Source organism: Metopolophium dirhodum, chromosome 1, assembly GCF_019925205.1.
Source record: "Metopolophium dirhodum isolate CAU chromosome 1, ASM1992520v1, whole genome shotgun sequence".
Lineage (NCBI taxonomy): Eukaryota > Metazoa > Arthropoda > Insecta > Hemiptera > Aphididae > Metopolophium > Metopolophium dirhodum.
The window spans coordinates 32213430-32232134 of NC_083560.1; the positions used below are offsets into that span (position 1 = coordinate 32213430).

General features: G+C 32.4%; 1 protein-coding gene across 1 annotated transcript; it reads left to right on the forward strand.

The window, feature by feature from the left end:
• The first annotated feature begins 3792 nt into the window (after positions 1 to 3792).
• Positions 3793 to 4384, forward strand: LOC132936406 (tigger transposable element-derived protein 4-like). Its single transcript, XM_061003131.1, has 2 exons — positions 3793 to 3957; positions 4016 to 4384. Exons 1-2 carry the CDS (start codon positions 3793 to 3795, stop codon positions 4382 to 4384), a joined length of 534 nt encoding a protein of 177 aa, XP_060859114.1.
• Positions 4385 to 18705: the final 14321 nt, after the last annotated feature.

Here is an 18705-nt window from a genome sequence, read left to right on the forward strand (position 1 = left end):
TATATAATCGAAAACTGACAGGTATATAATTATTACATACTACATATGCATAGTGAATCAATTCACACAACCTACTCTCGTAATTAAAATTAAATATAATAATATAGGTACTACCTAGCCAGTATTCAAAATTATCATAATATATGATTATGTAATTTGGGATTTTTAAAATGTCCCAGCCAGTTGTATTAAAATATACATTTAATTTGTTTAGGTATATATAGGTACGTAAGGTGGACCTAATGTACAGTGCAGTATTTAAATTAATTTAAGTATTTACAATTTCTAGGTATTTTAAAAATAACATGACATATTCTGATATTTTTGAATATTGGGTAGTATAACATTATATTTAATTTAAGAACAGATCTAAATTTAAGCTAAGAACATAAATGTTGATATCCCATATTTACTTATAATTAAGTATAAGAATATATTTTACCTGTGAATTTATACTTAAATGATGAAAATTACATTACATTAGTGTAAAAACTATTCAAATATATATATATATAGTATCTAATAAAACATAATGTTTAATAATATTAAGAGAGGCATAATTGCCCAAGTTAACATACAATATGACAACCATATAATAGGTACCTACAATAAAATCAGGTTCAATATACCTAATATATACAATTTTAAGCCTTATACCTGTCTAAGTTAACAAACAATTGGCAACCATATAGTAGGTACCTGCAACTAAAATATAATTAAATAATGTATACATATATATTATGTAATACATAATTAAGGTAAGCGGTATTTACTAAATATTTAAAATTATAAAATTATATTTTACCCGTGAATTTGTACTTAAATAATGAAAATTACATATTATACATTGCTTACTTATGCTAATAAGTTAAGCTTTTATGTAACTTAATATTATAATTCAGGTTTCAAATAAAAAATTATCGATTAAAAAAAAAACAATAACACGCACCCACATTCGGAAAAATCTACTTTAGTTGAAAATGGTACAAGCGTTTAGTAACCAAAACCGATTCGTAACCACAAACTGTTTATTTTAATTGATAATTTCCGGTTTGAAACCTGAATATTGGTCAAATAAAAGCTAAACCTATGCTTGGACAATGACTTATTAGTATGGCTCGGAAGTTGAGGCATTTTGCATTTTTTTTGGAACTTTTTAGACGATGCTCTCCTGGCCACAAATGTGTTTCATTAGCATTTGAATCTGAAAAACTAAATTTTATTTTGCATTTTTTGGAGTTTTTTCCTTTTAAGTCATTTTTTGACATTTTTAGGTCATTTTTCGACATTTTAAGTCATTTTTATTGATTTCACAACTAGTTCACTTCTTATCGTTTCTTGTCTATGCCGATAACTTAAAACTTGGAAATTACCACGGACTAAGATTATAGTACCTATCCGATTTTATCTCGCCGATTACATTTTGTCGTTGTCGTGTTTCCTAATAATCGATTAGTATCCGATTTCATCTGACCGATTACAGTCGTAATTTCAGATATGCCCCAATCACTTCAGTGACGTGGAGAGAAGTTTTTCAAAGTATAAATATTTATTAACAGATAATCGTCGTTCATTTACTTTTGATAACATCAAAAACGTTCTAATTATACAATGCAATGATTTTTGAGTAATTTGTACGGTTTGATAAATGTATAGAACAAATATTTTTTATTTCATTTTTAAAGACATTATTTGTCATTTTTATGTCATATTTTAAGCAATTTGTAAGCTTTGATAAATTTATATAGAATTTTATAGTAAAATAGAGTAAAATATTTAAAAAAAAATGTATTTTTATAAATTTAAAACAAATATTTGTAAATTTTTTAGGTCATTTTTTAAAGACATTTTTATGTCATATTTGCATTTTTTTTAGGTCAATTTTTGATGTTTTTAAGGTCATTAACTTCTGAGGCCTAGTTATCACCAAAATGTATTTTTACGAAAAGATAGATCCACCAATTATTATTTTGGAACCATATACAAATGTAATATTTTCATAGCATATGAAATTATTATTATCATTATATAATTGCGTACCTAATATCATATATTATCCATTACATTTAAATATTTCGATATTTCAAATTATACTACATAAGTAATAATTATACTGTCTGAAAAATATAAATTTTAATGCAAGAAGTTAATAATAATGCATTGGTCGAATTTAGACACAATTAAATTAGAATTTTGAAATATTATGTAATTACATATTACATATTATCCATTAAATTTAAATATTTCAAATTAGAATACATCTTACAAGTATAGGTTGTAACGTCACGGAATTTTTAGCCTCCTTAATATATTATAATATCCCCGAGCATACCTATTCTAACGTTGTTGACAAGTCAACGCACCTTTATTCTTCCCACCATGGGTAATAAAACTAGATATCGCGTGCTAGTGCACTAATGACCGCAGTGTTATGTAATAGTTGTTCCCCGATCCCCCCTTTACCATGCAGTGTCCGTCGTCAAAGTGTCGCGGTTGCCCGCCGCCCGTTGCCAACGGCGCTTTCGTCGCGTCCGCTGGCACGGCCCGCAGGCAATACTGTCTCTATATCCCAATTACTGTATGAATTCCCGCAAACTTACGACACTGACCTGCCCCACTCCATCAAGGCCCAACACCAAGTTCAGCAACGGCCTGACTGCTTGGCCTCCGACCAGTTACTACTTTTTCCAACGGCCAACACGTCGGACGTGCCTTTTCTTCATAGCAAATTGGTAAAAATCGCTCCGGTCTCACGGCTACCACAGACCACGTGATCGCGCAACGATTGTTCAGCGTCACGTCACCCACGGCACGGACGGCCGTTTTTCGATTTTATTGTTTTCTCAACGAGGTCCATACCAGCCATGATGGGCTAAGCCGACCTCCATGGGCCCGATGGGGCGAAGTCAACCTACATCAGCACCGTCTAATCCAGACCACACCAGCACCGTCGATGTCGTAGCTATATATTTCCCTTGTCCCCCCCCTGAAAAGCACGATATTAGGCGTCGCAAGACGCGGGCCCCGCTGTAACCTTTCCCCGGTTTAAACAAACCACCTGTACATTTTCCCGGTAACCCCGTGAGGGCACACCGTGATTGATACGGTGTGTAGCCTCCTGTGGGCCGGGAAAAGTGTCCCCATGTTTCGTTTGTTTATTATATTAATGTAAATTGTATATTCCATGTGCCACCTTATTTTATATTATATTTCTTTAAATTGTATTTGTCATGTGCCACCTTATAAATTAATCACTATTTTACCTGTGTACAATACACTCACTGATTACCCGTAAAAAGAAACCTTCGTATTATTTATTTTATTTTAACTCATTTCCCCCCATAAATCTTGGGCTTTCATTAGCCTATGCGTGTAACAAAGCCTGTGAGCTCCACCAACTTGACCCTCGGGTCTCACGAGGTGCGGCTCACAGGTCATGACTGAAGTGTTCCCCTTTGGTCGTGGGTAGTTTTTGGTAGGGTGAAATCTACCAAACTCTTACAAAGTCAATCAATAAAGTTTTAATAGAGTTTTAAAAAGATCACATAATTAAAATAAACCATTTCGACAAAAGTGTACCTATTAATTTCATTTGAATTTTTTAAATTATGCGTTCCGAAATCAACGGTGGCGAAACTGCTCAAAGAAGAAGTCATTTTACGCAAAAACTTCAATTTAACTCAAACTGGTAATCAAAAACGTAAACGAGAAGGGAAAGATCCCGAAGTTGACGAGGCCTTAAGTGAGTGGTTTTCATTGATAAAAAGTCGCGGTGTTCGCGTGTCTGGGCCAATGTTAAAATGTAAAGCCGAAGAATTATCCCGGAAAATTGTTAACAATCAGTTAATTGCTACTGATGGTTGGTTAAGCAGGTGGAAGAATAGACACGAGATAAAATTCAAACGTGTGCATGGTGAAAAAGCAAGTGCTGATGAATCCGCCTCTAATGATTGGAAAGTTGACAGGCTAAAAATAATTTTGAACGACTTTTCCCTGGATAACATATATAATGCAGATGAAACTGAACTGTATTATCACGACACCCGACGGTTCTTTATGTTTCAAAAAAGACGTTCTATCTGGTTCAAAAAAAGCAATGTACAGGTTTACAGTCTTCTTATGTGTCAATATGACCGGGAGTGACAAAAGAAAGCTGCTAGTAGAAGGGAAAAGCTTAAAACCTCGATGTTTTAAAAATATGTCTATAAATAAAATGACAGTGCATTACCACGCGAATAAAAATGCACGGATGACTTCAACCATATTTTCAAACTGGCTATATGAATGGGATAAGGAATTGCAAGCAAAATCTAGTTCCATACTTCTTCTTATTGATAACTGTGCTGCATATCCAAAAAACGTTAACTCAAAAACATCACTTTAGAATTTTTGCCCCCAAATACGACATCCTTAATCCAACCCTTAGATATGGGTATTATCAAAAACCTCAAGGTGAGATATAGAATGAACTAGTTCATTCTATTCTAGAAAAGATTGAGGAAAACATGTTTGATCAATCTGCAACTGCTAATCAAATAAGTGGTAAAATAAACATATTACAAGCGATACAGTTTGTATCCGAGAGTTGGCGAGAAGTTAGTAGCTCAACTATTATGAATTGTTTCACTCATTGTGGATTTTCTAATTTTATTGGTCCACAACCTGAGTTGACTGAGTTGGATGAACAATTTTTATTTGTTCAAAACCATAACGAATATGAAAACATTGATGAAAATGCTCCCTGTTTTGATGATAATGAAGAAATTTGTGATGTTGGAGTACAAAATGTTCTTAAAAAAAGGAAGTTAGAAGATGATGATGAAGAAGAAGAAGAAGATACCGAACCACCAGTTACAGCTAGAGAGGCTAAAAAGTGCATTGATTTGTTGCAGAAGTTCTTCATGCAAGAGGGTAACGAAAATAGTCCGTGTGATAAGCTTGAAGCGTGTGCCCATTTTGTTAACCAGATCCACGCTAAACAGCTTAGACAACGAACAATTACAACGTTTTGTATACCTTCCACACCCAAATATTCATTTTATTTATTTAATTTAATTTATATAGTAATTATTTCACTTTATTTCAATTAAATATATGATAATAAAAATAAAAATTTTTTTGTATTATAATTTTTTTTTTTTACTAATTTTGGTTTTTATGGGCAACCGCTTAATGTAAGCAAACAGAGCTGGTCCCAACGTGCCCACATTAAGCGGAATCCACTGTATATAATACCGTAATACTGCGTATTATGTCGTTATCAGTTTTCGGTTCATAGTAAGTTGTATAGTTTGGCACTTATCATGTTGAATGGGATCAACAAGGCTGGGTATTAACGAGTTAAAAGTTAAAATTAAATTAAACGTTAAGATAATTTTAATGATAAAAACGGTAGTGGTGCCTATACAAGCTTGAAGCCACCATTTATATAATATACACATACTTAGAACTAACTAGTATTTAAACTCGGCGAATTATAATTCATGCATACTTAAACTAACTAATTAGTACTTACCATAATTTACAGTTTTTGAATTACTTGGCTGGTCATTATTTTCTTCTTGATCTAAATCTTTCACTAACTTCATAATGTGTTTATCCGTATCTAATTTTGTTTGATGAACTCGTCGCAAATATTCACATAAATTTGACGGCCTATGACCATGTTCATAATGTGTTTTACAAATACTGCTTCATTAGGCTTGTTTGACAATTTTTTTAAATATTTTCAAACGTTTGACGTATTTTTTCTAGACATGGTTTATATTTTAAAATGTTTTAATAAAATAAATAAAATAAAATCCACAGATATAGCCTGGGCAGGCGCTATACATTTTTTTTATGGGGGTGGGGTGTATTCACTATAATTTGCTAACTGAAAATTAAATCATTTACCCACTATATTATACAACATACTCAATGACTCACGTAGTTTACATACTTCAAGTAAATTTTTAGATCCTTAGCGGAGCGATGAATGTATTGATTTTACAATGATATTGTGTGTTTTTTTATTTTATTTTGTCTGTGTATTGTGTCTGTGTACACGATGAGTAGCCGAAATAATGCTTCGATTTTAAACTTTATCTTGTTCGATGGGAAAAACAATTTAATTGGTACTTTTGGGAGGTCAAAATTTAAAATTCCCAATAATTTACAAAATTGCCTGGAAAACAAAATTAAATTAAGGAAAAACGGGAATTTATACGCAAAATCGATTTTGGCTTTTTGTGTAACACTAAAACAAATGATTGTGAAATAAAATTTAAACAACTTTTCTATGTATGAAAAAAATGTCAAAATTGTTGACTTGTTTTGAGCTGTTTACGGATGTACTCAAGTTCCAACTTTTTTAGGTTAGGTAAGGCTAAAACCAGCACTGGAAATAACTCATTTTTTTCTATAGATAGTCGGATAAATAATAAAAGGCTCTGATAATCTAATATTGTACTATTTATATATTATTTCCGCTGGGTTTTATTTTAATTTATTTTTATATTAATTAGATAGTGATTAACGACTAATAACTGATGAATATTTTATTATAGGTAAGTATTTAGTCATTTTTTATTTTCATAAAATGATTTCCAACATACAACGGCGGTGTTAGAAGCATAGGACCCTGGTGGCTCGGGACCCAATTCACCTATCAATGTATCACAGTTTCCGTTGTTTTGTAGCGACTAACTATAGTGTCTCAATAATAGTCATGTCTAAATTTATCTTTACGTACATCACTGCTAGCCACCTATCTTGTTCTTCACAACCGTTCGAAAAAAATGAAAAATATTGTTTAAAATTCACGAACGCTTCTCGCGCAAAGATTGAGATATCAAAAACCAGCTTCCCGTGAACGCGTTTTACTGTTCAATATTTTAACACAATATCCTTGACGTAGTAATTTTATTTTTTGATAAATTATGACTATAGAAGTTACCAAATCTTAAAACACTTTAATTGTATGTGTTTTTCAAATCATCTTAATATTACACTTATAGTTCATCAACTGTATTGTTTCGAAAAAAATAAATAATGTGCTACGTAACAAAGAAATGAGAATATATTTTTCTCAATTTAGGGTCAACATTTCATACATCTTTATACTTTAATACTGTTGTCTTTGCATTTCATGATCGTGTAAAACAGTAGTGTCCAACCATGTTTAATGGTAAGTAAAAACAATTTCCAATCGACAAAATTGTCATAATATACTCATTTGTTTCTATGAATGTCAATTAAACTTTATTTGTTGGGTAAAAAAGCTTAAAAAATTAATAGAAGGCTTCAAGTATATGGTTACAATGAAATTTGTAAAATATTAAAAATCCTTAGTAACAGTTTTTTTAATAAGCATTTAAAATTAAAATCTTGGCAAAATACTGAAAAATCACAAATTATTTTAAGTTAAATATTCATAAAAAATTTTCTTTGTAAATTAAAGATTTGAAAATGTAATACAAGATAACCTATTAGTTTGTCTACCTTCATCAAAGAAAAATGTCTATAAGCAAATAAAGTAAAACTTTTTTGAACGTTTGAAGTTTATATTTTTACAATATTGTATATTCGCTCGATTTCTCATGTAGCGATTTTGATATTTTGTTGTTACTCAAAAATGAATAACTGTTGATACATGAAAATTTTAATGAATATATTTATTTTCATTTTATATACACCATCAAATTTTGAAAATATTTTGACACTTTTTGAGCTGTTTATTACGGATATTGTCAGTTTTCAATTTTTTTAATTTTTTTTTCTATAAATATCAATACAATTTTATTTGTTGGATAAAACAGAGTGAACATTTAATACAAGGCTCCTGATATATTGTTACAATAGTAGTTGAAAAATATTAAAAATACATAGACACATTATTTTGTTATAAGCATTTAAAGTTCGAATTTTACAAAATGTATTAAATTTATAATTGAATAATTATATTGTAGTTAAAAATGTATTAAATGTTCAACTTTTATAGCTAAAGATTGAAAATTTAAAAAATGGTTCCACGTAAATAGGTTTTTTATAAATTACTTTATTGACAATAATATCATCGAATATACTTAGAAATAATATACTAAAATCGTTATTCTCGGTTATTTAATATGTAACTTTGTTGAAATTTTAACATAAAAAAATCTATAAAAAAAATCGTGTTTTTATTTTTATATAATTTTTTGGTTACAACATAACCTATTTATTAGGTTCCAAAGTTTTAAATTTTCAATCTTTAGCTTGTGAGGTTACCCTTACGATCGGACACTAAGGTGGGAACAGACTATTGTCACGTGTATACTTTTAATTATACTTTTATTTGAGATTTTTGATAACATAATACGGATAAAACCTGAATTATGGGCTAAATTATATACTATCACTATGTACATCGCTGACTACCCGACACCCGTGGGGTCACCACCACATTGGCTCGGTCACATCCGCCGTTGTTTTTTTTGTTGTTCTTATTGTTGCTGTTGTCATCACGTGCTGTTCGTCCACCCTCGGACCTTCGGGTGACGGTCCTGGCTGATTCAATGGTTCTCTCCATAGCTGGGGCATTGCACACTGGATTTAAAAAACTGTGTTGCACCGACGACCACGGTCAGGAGCGAAACGGCGACTGACAATTCGGCAGCAATGCAATTCAGTGGTGACGGCCTTTTAGGTGTATATTTATATAATACAAAATACGATATAGCATTTACTAATCTGTTGATGCATGTGTGTGCAGTCGGGTTTGGGTACGCCTTATCTCTCCGGACTTTATATTGTGGCATATATAAATATATGTATGCATATACGACCCATAAATGTATACATTTAGTAACGTTACAAGCCATAAAAGTTTAGTCTCTGAAGCCCACCCCCACTATTTGCACCTATTCCATTGAATAAAATGTTATTGACATCTATAGCAAAAAAACTAAAAAAATTAGGATCTGAAAATATCCATAAACAGCTCAAAACAAGTCAAAATTTTTTAAAATTATATGGTTCATAGCAAATGCTAATATAAACATTCAGTAAATAAAATTTCACATATCTACGGTAAATTGTTTTAGAGTTATACGTACACCAAAAACCAAAATCGTTTTTTTGAAAACTACTGGGAATTTTAAATGTTTGATGCACTAACTAGATTCACTTTCCCGTAGTGTATCTGTATTATATTTTTAATCATATTTGACAATTTTGACAGTACATATTTCGATTATTTTTCCCGGACCCTTCATAATAATACGATGGCTATCCGAGTAAAAAAATAAACGTTTACGATTTTTTTCAGAAACTTAAGTATACTTAATACAACCATAGGCGTGTGCACGGAGGTTCCGGGTGTGCCATTACACCCCCCGATATTTTGTAATCGGGGCCCTATACAATATTCGTCTCAGAGCATAAGGAGACTGAATTTTAACTGATTATACTAATGTAAAATGTATTTTTTTTTAATAATATTTAGTAAAAAATAACTCATGTTTCAAGATTAAAAACATAACAAATGACAAAAATATGTTTAATTTCTTTGGAATAATTTATTATGATTATATATGATTGTAATAGCTAATCATTGTTTTATTTTTGTATATATTATTCAAACGTGTCCAGTGAATTATTAAGTAATTGTACCTACCTATAATATTATAATACATAATTATTTTTACTATCACCGCGTTATCGTACGTCGCCGAACTGGCTCCGCGATCGTTATTAACACGGCCACCGTGATATTTTGTCTCGTATCGTACATTCGTACGTCTTTCAGCGAACACCGACGTGTGCAAAATAATTATTTTACTCCGTTTTTGATCTAATAGTAAGGTGTCAATATTATATATTTTCGTCGTAACGGTGACCAGACACGAGTCTATTAGACGATATTATTTTATTATTGTGAACCATAAGGGCAATCATTACATTATTATTTTGTCATTTGCGTGTATTGTACCCATACTATAGCACAGGACCAGCTAGCTAGTCTGCGCTTTACGAATTGTGAGGTTTTTCATTATTTTTATTATTATTATATTTATTATACACTTTTAACTGTTGGGCCAAAAGGGCTATAGATTTTTTTTATTATTATTAAATTGTTGGCCAGAAGGGCCGCATATTATTTTATACGAGCTTCAGCTCAAATACCTGCGTCAATATATTATTATTATTTCGGTTGGCCATAAGGGCCGGTCATTTATTATTATTATTTTTATTATTATACATTGTTGGACCAGAAGAGTCACATTATTTTCATAGCAGCTCCAATAGCTTTTTTATTATTATCATTATATTATTATTATTATATATTTTTTCACGTTTGTGTTACTGTGAGTTTTTAATATATATTTTGTACTGCTATTATTTAAATCTGCGTATTATACAGCAACTTAACTATCAGAAACCGTGTTACCATTTGTATTACCTATTTGTTTAATTGTATACACATCTACACACACATACACATATTCATACACAAATACACATAATTACACAACACGCACTACATAGCCGACAGTAATTATTGCTAGGTGATCCCGACCACTACTGCTCGAGCTATTACACCATTACACACTCAGCTTGTTCTCCATATTTCTAGGTTTTAGGTGTTAGTGGTGTGAAGACCCTAAGTTGGTGTCCGGGCGTGCGTATTATTATTGTACGCTCCCGGCCTGCACAATATAATAATGTACACCATATAATTAATATAAACGTGACTATTGTTAGGAATGGGCTCAAAAATATTGTAGACATCCCTTGAAATTCAGGTCTGCACACGCCTATGATTACGATCATAATTAGTTGCAATTAATGTTTGAAGTATAAAATATTTCATGTGAAGAATTTCATTTGAAATTATTAGAATATGAGTGCTGTGGTTGACTTATATAGTACCTATATTATATGTATAATATTGACTATTTGAACATTTAAACAGTTTTGTATGTTTTTTGCCGATGTAACAATTTTGAATACCGTTGTAAATGTATAATACCAAATGTAAGGAGGTACATATATATTTTATTTTATTTATCTTCATAAGCGGCCCCTACACGATCAATAATATTTTATAATTGATAGATTGTACAATTTATTGAAGAAAGCAAACAGGGTTGGAAATTTATTGCACAGTATCAATTATTGTGTAATAACATTGATCGTGAAGGGATCGTTATAGGTGAAAATCCATTGAATTATCTAGGAGAAGGCTAAATTAACTAAAAAAAAACCTAATTCAAATGATATGATGGAAATTGAAACATTAACTTCATAATGTTTCATTTTTTATTGGAAGTTCATAATATTCCGGAAAATGTATATGCGGAAAGTATAAATTCCGGAACATATATGTCCGGAATGTAAAAACCTAAAACCGTGTTCATCCAGACCGTATTATTCCGGAAAATATTTATCCAGAACCTATACGCCCGGATTGTAAAAAACCATATCAGTATTTTTCAGTAACGTATATTTCCGGAATTTGTAATCGCGCTTAGTGTCTGACCGTATAATTCCGGAATGTACTTGTCCGGAATGTATATGACCGGAATCTAAAACATAAGACCGTATTTGTCCGGAACGTTTATTTCCGGAATTTGTATTCACGTATAATCCCGGTAATTAATTATCCGGACCGTAAAGCCCGGAAACTAAAAACCTATATGGATTAATAATAAAAAAAAATTTGTTTTTTTATTTTTTTTTTTTGATTTGCAAAATTTCATAATTTATTTTAGTACGAAGTAGTACTAACAGAAAAATCAACTTAATTTTTTAATATGAAAACAGCTATATTAATCATTTTTTTGAAAATATCGATAGTTAATTTATTAATTAATTTTGGTTAACTAGTTTATTAACTACGGTTGTCTAAGCTTCTTGAATTTGTATGCATTTTGGGGGTTTTATATTCAAACCATGGGTACCAATTTGTAATAATTTATGATCGCAAAATTAGAAATTGTAACCAAAGATTTCACTATAATATTATGATGTAGCTACATGCCTACATCCATAAGTTAAATATTTATAGAATTAACATAATGATACCATTTGTACTTGATTGTTAAAGAAAAAATTAGACGATCAAAATGAATAAATTAAACTTTATGCCTTATATTATTCTAACTATCTGTATTAGCCTGCATGATCCGGTGATAAATAAATCCAGGGCGGGTAATCTCGAGGTGGATAGTAACAAAAACTTTTTTTTCTTACGTAAAACCAATTGTAAGCAGAATCAATTAATTATACCCAAGTGGTTATAATTTAATTATTTTAATACTATTAATAGCGGCTAAGCCAATCTAAAATAATTGGTTTAATCTATTATCTAAAACTTCTTTGAATCTTCAAAATTGGTTGAGTATTTTTTCATTTATTAAGCCTCAGGTATGCATTGCAAATTTATAGTTTTTATTATAATATAATATTTGTTACCAATGGCTTCAATTTCAATACTCTTAAGACCCAACTAATAATATGTGTGTCAAATTCGAGGTCGTTTGGGTAAGTGATGTTACGTAGGTACCTTCTTAGAAATTTGATAATGCGTAATATGGGGTTGTTTATTTTATTAATTTTTGGCTTTACATTTTTTCTATACCAACGCAATTCTAAAGTTAAGAGATCATTATTAATTATTAATTACCTAATAATTATGTACATACATTTATTATATTGTAAGTGATTTATTTTATTATTTTAGATTGTTTAAAGTGATAATGTAATGTACTGGTAACGTAGGTAAAGGTAGCTATGTACCTATTTGATAGTATTCAATATTAATTTGTATAGTTGTATCAAAGATGTACTTAGGTACCTATACCTACTACATTGATACAAGCTGCTTAAACTTCGAGTGAAATTATCGGTTTGGAATGAACTTTAAGCCACAGGAAAAAGAAAGCGTTAAATTATAGAAATATCAAAAAGTATAGGTACCTAAATACTTATTTTGGTAGACGTGAGTAAGTTCAAGATCGTTTAAATAATAATTATGAAGATATAATGACTGTTTTTTTTTCGAGAATTTCGTCATTATGTAGCTACTTTACATATAGAAATACATAGATAAAATTTATTATGGTTACCTAAACACTTACACTGACTAGAGATATGATTTAAGTCATTTTGAAGCATTTCGGCATCGTAGAAGTTTTAACAATATGATATAATTTAAGATCATCGGTAAATAATAAATATGAAATAAAAGGGTTCCTAGACCATATATAATTTAATAGCAAGAATATTAAGAACGATCTTGTCAAAAGTTTTTAAAAAATTTGTAAATACAACGTTGACCTGGTGACCTGATTTTAATGTAGGGTATCCAAGATTTAAGTTTGATATACATTATAGTATTATACAGTATGTTTGGAACCGTAGACGATATAAATCCATGTTATTCATCAACAATTATGTTTTTCAATAACGGATTAATTGTTTTACACACAATAGTACAATTGTTTCGAATAATTATAAGGTAGCTTAGTTGATAATCTGTACTCCAATACAAACCTAAAACTTCATTTCTTTCTGGCTAAATCCAGTATGTATAATGAAAACGGCTTACTATAATATTACCTATACGTAAAGTCGTTATATACGCGTGGCATTAATATCTACGCGTGGCATATAAAGGTGGCATTGATATCCACTAATAAACGAACAACAATATTTAAAATAATTTATAAATAATAGATATCGATAAGGTCACTTAGATACAGCACAATTTACTATATCTGTTTTAGAAACTGAAAAATCCCGAGTGCAATTTACTATAGTATTTTGTGTGGGCGTAATTTACAAGCCCATAATACGACTATAATGCGACTATAATGCTGTTCAGTAGCAGAACAGTCGTCGCGGCCTTGGAAACCGTACCTTAAACTTGCTGCTTGTACCAGGAGCGTATGCTGCGTTTGTGGCTTCTCCGTCACCATCGTAACACTGGCAGGGCCACCGTTACTGCTGCCAAAAACTGAAGGTTGTTACGTCTGCGACCCTGGTACGCCGTTCACACAGATTTTACACCACACGGCATTCTAATAAGTTCGGCAATATTGTCGTAACTCGTACCTTGTCGTAAATCGTAAATGATCGTTAGTAATAGTAACCCGCATCTGATCTTTCAAGAAACGCGACGCCACGACGAGACGGTAATATTTGATATTTAGTATGAATCTGTAGAATCGGCACGTCATATCGGATAATAGTGTATAATACAGATGGCGAAAAAAATATTTATTTTCCTCTCAAACAAACGAGTCATATTCCAAAAAAACGTCGCAACGGTTACGTAGATTTGCACTCAGATAAAATATTCTAGTTTTCCACAACATGAACGAAGGATTGCCCCGTGTGCATAATTATAATATTATATTTAGTTAGTTAAATAATAAAGTTTAATATTTTAAAAATTTTCGAAAATTTTCGAAAATATTAATAACATTTTATGCAATCCAAATTACAAAAATTAAAAGAAAGGTGGGAAAGTGGGTGTTGCTCTGCTGTACAGTAGGTTACAAATTATAATAGTGAGTCACTGTAACGGATGGTGTTAAATTTGAATTCAATGATATTATATTATTATATACGAAAAACGTAATCTGATGATATTATTGTGAATAAAGTCATTTATTAACCTTTACTTACGCGGAACCTTGTTTTAAATTTTCAATCCATAACTATAAAAATTGAACATTATAAACATTTTTAAATTTGATACATTTTGTCAAATTTGAACTTTAAATGCTTAAAAAAATAATTTTCGACTACTATTGTAATAAAACATCATGAGCCTTATATTTCAAATTAAATTTTAAAAAAGCGGTGAAGTGGATGAGTTGTACCGTAGGTTACAAATGGATCACTGTATAGTGGATTGTATTAAATTTGAATTCAATGATAAAATATCATTGTATACGAAAAATGGTTCTGAGTGGAGACGGTTTATTATTACTTCTTATTAATACGATTGGCTGGTAAGTTGAATTAATATTATAAAATTACTAAAATCGTTATTCTTGGTTATTTAATATGTAATTTTTCCAAATTTGAACATGTAACGTCACGACATTTTGGCACCTTATAAATCATTTACAAATTATTACTATACAATTATTAGCAGTTACCGCGCAAAAAGAATTATCAATAACAACAGCAATATTATATAATATTATGTTGTTCTGGCCGTCGACAATACAAATAACGCTCTGTGCCTGTTTTAAGTTTCCTTCGAAACTAGTTACCCGTTTTTTGCGTTTTTTAGTTCACTAAATCCGGAAAAGTGCGTGCTTCGACTGGTGTCGTTTTTGAGTCAGTCTGATTACTATTTATTCTAAATTTTTTACTTTCAATCATTTGTTAATTAACGTGTGCGCATCATTGAAAGGTAATAATTTATTATAACTTTATACTATCACCTAATTACGGTTGAATTCTTATCGACATCGATAAGCAGCATCGACCCGTGGAGGCTATCTCGTAATTCGAATCCGGCACGTGCCAAGGTCGCCGCCTATCTTTGTTGTCTACGCCGGGTGCATATTATTTGGCCTATTTATTTTTGCTAAGGCGCTTTATTTTGTCCTTTGTTTATCCGCACGTTTTTCACCAGTTAGTCGAAAACACATAATGACTCAAAACAATGATCTTCTTTCTTCCGAGTTAAACAAATGGACTAAAAGCATGCTCGTTGACTATATAGTGGCGCAGACTCTGCCCGCTGGTGTGAAGCTAAGTGACGACTTGTCTAAGTTTTTAAAAGATTCTTCTTCTGATCCTGTATCGCCTTCGCATGGAAACTCAATTAATATTGCTAATATTCTTCAATCCGTGGTTGTGGAGCTCAAATCAGTGGCTCTTAGTAACGCTAAGCTACATGATAAGCTCAACCACCTCAATGCGGCACCTAATGCCCAAACTCCCAAATCAAATGCTCAACTCTTTAAACTGCCAGTTGATGTACATCCGAACTCGGTTACGGGTAATCGTTCTACTCAACCCACAAATCAATTGACTGCCAGTCAATCTTCGTCTGTAAAATCAAAATTCATTGTTGGTTCTGTAAAGAACTCATCTTCCAAGCTGTCATCAGTGCCTGTGCGTAAGCATGTTGATATTTTTGTCTCGAGGCTTGATCCAAGTGTTACAACTGCCCTGCTAGAATCTGAGCTGTTCAATGGTTACCCAGACGTGACCATCAGCAAAATGGTTACAAGGCATCCATCATACTCTTCGTTCCATATTCGTCTGCCTGCGGATAAGCTGGATATTGTCCTCGATCCTGTATTCTGGCCCGATGGTGTAATGGTCAAACGTTTTTGGGGTCGTCTTGCTCCTGAGATGATTCAAGACGCCACTCCAAAAAACTGATATCTTCATGTTCGTCTACCTGTCCTCCTCTTAATGTGGCGTACGCTTCACCCACTTCCAGATCTGGTGTTGTGAAACACCCCGAAAAACTTATCAGCCAAGGAGTGAAGCTACCCATGGGCAACAATCAAAACTGTGGTGGTCTAAGAACCAAACTTTGTCTTTTTAAATGTAATGTTGCTGTGTTTAATTATATTTTCATTTGTTTAACTAAAACGTGGCTTACTAATAGCTTCCAAGACACGGAATTAGGTTTACACAACTATGTTGTATTTAGGTGTGATAGAAGTAGTCAATCCAGTAGTTTTAGTAGAGGAGGAGGAGTTCTCGTTGCCATTCGTAACGATGTGGTCCATAACTTGTTACCTGCACTCATAAACAATGTTGAATATTTATTCGTTAAATTTTATGTAAATAATACTGTTTATATTGTTTGTTCCGTATACATTCCTCCTAGTAGCCCTATCCCGGTATATGAATCCTTTATGTCTGCTGCTCAATATATTATCGACGCCAATCCTGGCTCCGTATTTATTTTCTCTGGTGATTTTAACCTTCCTGACCTATCCTGGTCTAATGACGATTTCGGCTTAATTTATTCTTCCTCTGGCCCTGCAATCCACTGCGTTCCTGACGTTTTCGCATATAATAATTTTTTCCAGCTAAATCACATACCCAACTCCAATGGCAATTTCCTTGATCTAGTTTTTTCAAATGATTCTCGGATCAATATAGAGAAATCCGTTACTGGGGTGGTTCCTTGTGATCCTTACCACCCAGCCTTAGTTTTTATGCTTACTTTTGTAGATGACTTACCATCTATTGATAGATGTCATAAATATTATAATTTTCGTAAAGCCTGTTATCCTCGTATTAGTGCCTTCTTATCATCGTTTAACTGGTTAGAAACCTTAACAACAACCGATATTGATACTGCTACGTGTGCATTGTACGATGCATTGCATTACTGTGTCACAAGTTTTGTACCTTTAGTTGTTTTCAAACCTTCTAAATGTCCATCCTGGTTCTCTAAAAATCTAAAAAACATTGTTTTTGCCAAGAAAGAAATGCACGCTAAATACAAAGCATCACGTAACCCTGCTGACTATAACAAGTTCTCTAACCTGCGCGCTCAGTATAAGTATTATTATAAAAAGTGCTATAAAACATTTCTGCATAACACCGAAAACAAGCTTAAAGTTAATCCTCGTTTATTCTGGGGCTTTGTACGTAAGCGTAGATCTAGCAATGGTATTCCCAACTCTGTTCACCTCAATGATCTAACTGCCACTGGTCCTGAATCCATCTCCAGTCTTTTCTCATCCTACTTTAACTCAGTCTATGTGCCTTCCCCAGCAAGTAGCCTACCTGTTATTCCATTTGCGCAGCATACTTTACCTTCTGACTGCATCTTCAGTGTCGATGATGTCGAGAACGGGTTAGCTGCTCTAAAAAATGTACACTCCGTTGGCCCTGATGGTCTATCTGGGACCTTTTTGTATAACATCAGATCTGTCCTTTGTTTTCCTTTATGGTTACTCTTCAGGCGTTCAATGGATGATGGAATTTTTCCATCAATGCTTAAAATCAGCTCACTCACCCCTGTGTTCAAATCTGGCGACAAATCTAACGTCACGAATTATCGACCCATCTCGATTCTAAGTCATATTGCCAAGCTTTTCGAACACTTAGTACTGCAATCCATTCAACCCTCGGTTGACTCTGTACTAGTCGACGAACAATATGGTTTCCGACCCGGACGTTCTTCCACTTCGAACTTAATTGTGTTTAATAATTTTGTCCTTGAGGCATTTGAAAATCGCTCCCAGGTAGACGTGGTTTACACTGATTTTGTGAAAGCATTTGACCGTGTCGACCACGCTATCCTCATTGACATCCTATATAAGTCCGGTTTTGGCGAACCTATTTTGTCCTGGTTTAAATCATACCTGTCCGATCGTGTCCAGTGGGTCAAAGTGCTTGGATCAAAATCTGCTGTCGTCCCTGTTCCATCTGGTGTTCCCCAAGGTGGTCACTTGTCTCCCCTGCTTTTTTCGTTATTTATAAATGGAATTACGAAGGCTGTTCCTAAGTGTAGATTCCTTATGTTCGCTGACGACCTGAAACTTTTCCGAAAAATCGAATCTGAAGCTGACTGTCTCGCCCTTCAGAACGAGTTAGATTCCATTAACTTATGGTTTAGCACTCTTGGCCTCCAATTTAATACTAATAAATGCAAAGCTATGTCCTTCACCAGGCGCCGGTTGGTATTCGATTATTCTTACACTATCAATGGTTCAGTGATTGATAGAGTTGCAAGCAATAGCG

Coding starts and splice junctions, on each gene's coding strand:
- LOC132936406 (XM_061003131.1), top strand. CDS start 3,793: ATGTTAAAATGTAAAGCCGAAGAATTATCCCGGAAAATTGTTAACAAT. Junction 3,958..4,015: donor CCGCCTCTAATGATTGGAAA/GTTGACAGGCTA, acceptor TATATAATGCAG/ATGAAACTGAACTGTATTAT.